Source organism: Crocodylus porosus, unplaced genomic scaffold (assembly GCF_001723895.1).
Source record: "Crocodylus porosus isolate Cpor-Errol unplaced genomic scaffold, CroPor_comp1, whole genome shotgun sequence".
NCBI classification, from domain to species: domain Eukaryota; kingdom Metazoa; phylum Chordata; order Crocodylia; family Crocodylidae; genus Crocodylus; species Crocodylus porosus.
Window position 1 is genome coordinate 22,463,908 of NW_017728914.1, and position 6,247 is coordinate 22,470,154.

General features: G+C 42.1%; 1 protein-coding gene across 1 annotated transcript in view; it reads right to left on the reverse strand.

The window, feature by feature from the left end:
• Positions 1 to 270: 270 nt before the first annotated feature.
• LOC109310035 overlaps positions 271 to 6,247 on the reverse strand; it is a 94,041-nt gene continuing 88,064 nt past the window's right edge. Inside the window, exons 41-45 of the mRNA XM_019534984.1 lie at positions 5,454 to 5,597; positions 4,814 to 4,971; positions 3,221 to 3,330; positions 2,957 to 3,066; positions 271 to 885 (exon numbers count right to left, since the gene is read on the reverse strand). Of these exons, the coding sequence (XP_019390529.1) occupies positions 656 to 885; positions 2,957 to 3,066; positions 3,221 to 3,330; positions 4,814 to 4,971; positions 5,454 to 5,597 (752 nt within the window). The 3' untranslated portion in view covers positions 271 to 655. The remainder of the gene's footprint in view (positions 886 to 2,956; positions 3,067 to 3,220; positions 3,331 to 4,813; positions 4,972 to 5,453; positions 5,598 to 6,247) is intronic.

Below are 6,247 nucleotides of genomic sequence, written 5' to 3' on the forward strand. Positions count from 1 at the left end.
CCAGGAAACTGAAGACTGGCACTGAAGACCTTACAAGCAAGATATGTCTCCCTTTCTGGAAAGGTTTTGTGTGTATGTGTCTGTCCAAAAAAGGAAAAACATTCTGCTTGTGTATAGTATATAAAAAGACTTTAGTGAAGCAACTTCAATATGTACCCGCTCAGGATCTGGTCTTAGATTTTAACACATACTATGCAGTTAGAAGAGTCTTTCAACTGCTCTTTTAAAAGCTCTGTAAACGCCTGCAAAATTATCTAGAGAGCAAAGCCATATTTTTTAGAGTTTATTGAACTATTCCACAAAAAAGAAAAACACAGATGAACACGTCTCTGAGTGAAATGCAAAATGATTTAAGGACATATTTTTGATTAGTCAGATTCTAGGTATATTCTGCTTTGATGAGATGGCAGTGCCAACACACACAAAGACAGGTATTGCTTCTAACAGACAGAGTCACTTGAGACTGTGGGGGCTCAGAGACAGTACAGAAATACGAATAAAAGTCAATTAAGACATTCAACAACTTGCAAATTAAATACTTCTGTGTCTGTTAATGGGCTCTCAGATTCCATGCATGTATTCCTTAACTCAAACTTCTTCTCAAAGCCAAACCTTCTTACTAAGAAGGACAGGGTAGGTCTGCTGTCACTGCACCCTAATTAGAGGGGCTGCTTCTTCTGGATCGAGGGCTGCCTTGTCCTTTTCTCTCTTCTGATTCACTCTTCTGCTCAGCCTCATCATTTCCCTTTACTAGAGACACTGCTCTTCTCCAACGGGCAGCTTTATATGTACCAAGCACAGTAGCAGAAACTACGAGAACTGAAACAAAAAGTGACAGCACCAACGATTTCCACCAGATATAACTGGAATCCTGCGCTCCGGGAACTAAGAGAAACAAAACAAGGAAAAGAGAAACTTAAGACACACAGGACACAATTCTAGCCTGTTTTCCTCCAGGCCTTTTGGGAACTAAGTATGTGTCTGCACCTAATTTACCCCGTTTCACTGACTGCACCTGAACATGTAAACCAGCAGCCCAACTGCTAAGGTGACATGAGGCTGCTTTGTACCAAGTGACTGATACTCTCAGGACCTAAAACTGGCCATGCACAAGTAAGATCACTTAAGCAAATGTGATACAAAATCAGCATAGGGAATCCTACCAGAACCATCTACTCTGAATGAGTTATCTATACCTCATTCAGCCCTGGATGGTGTTTGGGTAACTAAAAGACAATCGTTATAATTTATGCTACAGCCCAGGCCCAAACTGGAATTCGGAGAGTGTAGATTGTAACTTTCTACAGCTCTCCAGAGCTGCTTTCATGTTTGGACATAGCCAAAGATCTGCATGACACTGTTGGAGAGAAGAATCAGGCTCCTTCTCTCTCTCCCTCTCTCTCATATATACAAAATGAACAGCAGCAGCTGCTCCAAAGGTTGTTCGTTTTCTCTCTACAGTTGATTAAAGATACTTTGGAGCTTCTACTATTTCCAATGCCAAACACCCCGGGAATATGCAGTGGACTCTATTATGCAAGCTTTGGGTGCAAGACATGGGAAGTGATAGTGTCTCTACTCAGCACAAGTTAGGCCTCATCTAGAATACTGTCTGGAGTTTTGGGCTCCACATTTTACAAAGAACATGGAGAACTTACAGAAGGTCTAGAGGCAGGCAACAAAAATGATAAAGGGCTTAGAAGGCAAGTCACACAAAGAGAGGCTGAAGAAGCTAGGCATATTCAGCATGCAGAAAAGATACTTTAAGAGGGGATCTGATAGCAGTCTTCAATTACTTCAAAGGTTGCCACATAACAGGAAAAACACTTTTTCTCTTTTGCTGTAGAGAGCAGGACACAGATCAAGACTTGAAGTTGCACTGAAGTAGGTTTAGATTGGATATCAGGAAAATCTTCACTGTTAGAACAGTGGGGTAGTGTTCTAGTGACTACCTAGAGGAACTGTGGACTCTCTATCACTGGAGGTGTTCAAGAAGAGTCTGGACACCCACTAGTCAGGATGATCCAGGCATAGGTAGGACTGTGTCCTACTATGGCTATTTCCCATGCTCCTGGGATTTTCTGGCTGTTGCATGGGGCTGTGAGGGAATATTTTTTTCTCCTGCTGCTATATGTCAGGGTTTTTTTAACCTTCCATTGGGTGCTTGCTGCAGCCAAGGCTGGGGATATCGACTGGGGTTTGCCAGTGCTCCTGCCGGGACTTAAGCCAAGAGGTTCTTGGCTAGAGGGTCTTGCCCTTCTCCTCAGGGTCAGACCAACTACTAAATTTGGGGTCAGAAAGGAATTTTACTCTCATGGTCAGATTGTGGAAATTTCTGGACTGTGGAAATGTTTGCCTTCCTCTATAGCAGGGGGTGTAGCCCTCTTCCTGGGATCTCTCAAGTGTATAACAACATTTGTGACAGCAGGATGTTGGCTGCCATAGTCCCCCTGCTTTGTGTGTGACAGGTTAGGGAGTTATGCCTTGTGTTGTGTCAGAGTTGACTGTGTAGTTTTGCTAAGAAGCAAGACAATGGATTTGTATAGGATGTTTAGGATAGGGATAATCCTGCCTCAGGGCAAGGGGTTGGACTGGATGACCTCTCAAGATCCTTCCAGCCCTGCTTCTCTATGATTCGAAGCGCAATATTCAGCCATGTGAGTACTCTGAAATGTGACTGACAGAGCTGTAAACAATGGTGCCTTTGCTAGTCACCTGTTTTCTGCCTTTGTCCTGTAAAAAGCTTAGAGGACCACCAGCTCCCCTCCTTGCCAGGAAGCAGACTGGGTGCAGTGAGTTTTCTGCAGAGGGAAAAAAATTCCTCCAAGGGTGCACAGCCTCAGAAGCATTCCCAAAAGCTGCAACTCAGGCACCACTGTGACATTTCACTGTAAACTATGTCCTCTGATAAAGACTACAGCAAATACTGTGAAATGTATGTAAAGGATGCCTTCACCTGGGGTGACCTTGCAAATCCATGAAGCCAGTTCTGAGCAGGGAGATGAAATCAAGGTCCCATTTACAGGTTCAATCTGAATACACAAATCCTGAGTCTCTTGGAAACCCCTGAAAACCAAAGCAATGAACGTATCTTTATATTAGTCTGGATTTCCTGACCTCAAAGTCACAGCAACATTCCTCCCTGATGTCCTCCCCCAGTAATACTGTCATCCTTAGGTAAAGGAAAGGTGAAGCTCATGAGAAAGAGAATGTATTTTACCAATGAGGCACTTCAGTGTCTCTACCAGGCATGATCCAGGTTTTGGATTGGAGATTATGGCTCAGCTTGAGTAACCAGCTTTTCTTAGAGATGACTTTAGCAATCCACCTCTGCAAACAATAAACAAAAGTGGTACTGTAGCAAATATGATGCCTACAATGTACACCTGGATAACAAGGAGACCCCCAAATAACTAAATAGATACAGTCTCATTTTGGCAGCAGGATAGCACATTCAAGTCATGAGGCAAGTTCTTTTCATTCTTAATGCCAGTTAAGAAGAAAGAGGCCATTTTAATATGTTAAGAGCCCAAATCTGCACCCGTGGAATTTTGATTTAAAATGGTAACAGGTGCAGGAGGTTCAAACACGTACAGATCAACTGCCCGACCATAATGAAGTACTAAGCCTAGAATCTTTTTTAAAAGGATGCTGTTAGACAGTTTAGGGCCAACATTTAACTTGTATTACAGTGCACTTAGTAGATGGGAGTGACCTTCAGGTCCTGGTTCTATCAAATTATCTATCTAAACAACCTCACTCTGAGTTTTCTGTATTGTTCATTCATAAAAGAATTTCCCCCAGATAACTGCATAGCAAAGTTGTTTTTAAAACTTCATTTTTTTCCTTAATCTCCCTGCCTTGATTTTCTAATTAAAGACAGAAAAAATGCATCTTTCAGTTGTGGAAAAATTCAAGACAAATTGACATATACTCCTTCACACACACAGAAAAAAAAACCCATCACACACAATTTTTGTAGGGCATACCTCGAAATTTTCAGTTTCTACTCAGTCCCTACTCAGACAAACTCCCATTGATATTAAAGGGAAGCTTTGACTGAGCCGGCACCTCATGCTTTTTAGCTTAGTGATAGTGTTTACTAGTAATATTTAAAGCTGCTGACAGACGTGAAAAAAGCACTTTACTAGACGAAGCAGCGCGTTAGTTCAACCCAGCTCTGCAGCATTGATATAGATCATGTGCTTCAGCGGGGCTTTGTGCTTTTATCTAAAGACGATTCAATCAACTGTTAATTAAAAGCACCAAAAAAGCCCTGCTGAAGCGCCCAATCTATACAGACACTGGGTGAGCCAAGTCCAACTAATGTGATGCTTCTTCTGGGCATATGCTAGGCTTGGTGCAGGGGCACACCGAGTTTGAAGTAAAGTATTGTTTCTTGGGGTTTTTTAAAAGTCTGTAAGCAGCCTAAGTGTTGGGCTAAAAACCCATGTTCAGTGCTGTGCAAATATAAAGTAAGAAAAAAACTGTCCGAGGCTCAGAGAGTTTACAATCTAAGTACAGGTTTGTTTAGCTGGCTGGCAAACCCTGTGCTGACAAATCCTGATCTCAACGAATCATAAACCATGTCCTCACAACAAAGGGAAAGAGCTCATAAATAAAAAGCAAGAATAAAAGGGAGGAGTAGGCTCTTTAGGTACATAAAAGAAAAAGTAAGCAGTGTTTTTCAGAGAGGAAAAAGAGATCCAATATGCTGGGATAAAATGATCATTCCAAGGTTTTAAAAAATAAATATTAAAGAATACATTGTACACAACCTCTTTATTAACAGTTTTATATTTGAGTGACTGACCTGTTCTTCTGCATCTTGTAATTTTAACAGCTGGGACCCTTCGTATTGACTGCACATAAATTCTGCTCCACTCTTATTCAGTGCCCCAAAAGCAGGAATATAATAACAATTTCCATTCCAGTATTTCCAAAAGGGGAAACACATCTTGCTTGTAAGGTCTTTTTGAAATAGAAGACACAAATTAAAAGGCACAAAACTCATTATACACCATCTTGTACCCATACCATCAGTCTTCAGCTTCCTGACTTTATACTGAAATTAATCCTTATGCAAAGAAATCATTACACACCGCTTAAATCCACTCCTCTTTAGAACAGATTTTATTATAAACACGTTTCAATTCTATTAACATAGTTACATGCTTCCCTGAATAAGCAGCTTTCTTCAACCAGGGTCACACCAGCCCCCCCCCAAAATGCAAAGCTTATTCAAGGGGAATCTAAATATCATTATTCCTTTCTATCTATCCATTGATCAGAAATAACCACCTGGTATGAGACCTAGTCAAAAAAAGACCAAGCTAAAAGGTTGGGTTTTATAATGTATTCAGAATGCTGGTCAATGGCTCATAAAATGGTCAGTCCAAAATAACAAACCACAGCAGAAAAGGAAACCCAACTCCCTGTGCTGTCTTACTCACCATATTCACAAAGCTCTAATTTCTTCATTTCTTGACACGTCACTGCACCATCACACAACCCTGTGATTCTATTGCAGGTTGTACGGCTGAGACAACGTGGGCACTTCTGTTGGCAATACATACCGTACCGTCCTTCACTGCAAGCTGAAACATTTTTTTAAAATCTTTATATTTAGCTTTCAATTTTGGCAAATCCTCAGTGTTTAGACATATGGAGAAGGGGGGAATGAATGAATAAATGAATGAATGAATGGATGGGTTTGCACAGGTATTTATGTCTACAAGCACTGCACTCACTGTACCCTATAGGTATACCCTGAACTTCTTTGGGTCTCAGGTTTCCACCTGTAAAATGGGGAAAATATTACCCCCCAAAGTCCCAGGGGTTCTAAATAAATACATTAGGGGCGAAAGCTGCTGAGCTGCTTTGGTAGCCACGGTTGTACAAATACTGGAGATAGCTAGAAGGCAAACTGAGATTTACTTTCACAATCTGCCATTTAGTTGACTTGACACAACTTAGGGGTCAAACATGCCCTTAAGGGGCAGTGCAGCATGTGCTTGCAATAAAAAAACCCTGGATTATGGCCTAAACCAGGGGATGTCAACCAGGCAGGGGTACTTGGAAAGGCCCTGGGGGGATGCATGGGCAGGTGTGGATGAAGCGCTGCCCCCACCACCCTGCACCACCGCCTCCCAGGAGCGGGAAGGGGGGGGGATGGGAAGCTCACACGCCCCCACCACCCATCACCTTGTGCTGCTGCTGCTCTGCATGCAGCCAGCACCAACCGCCA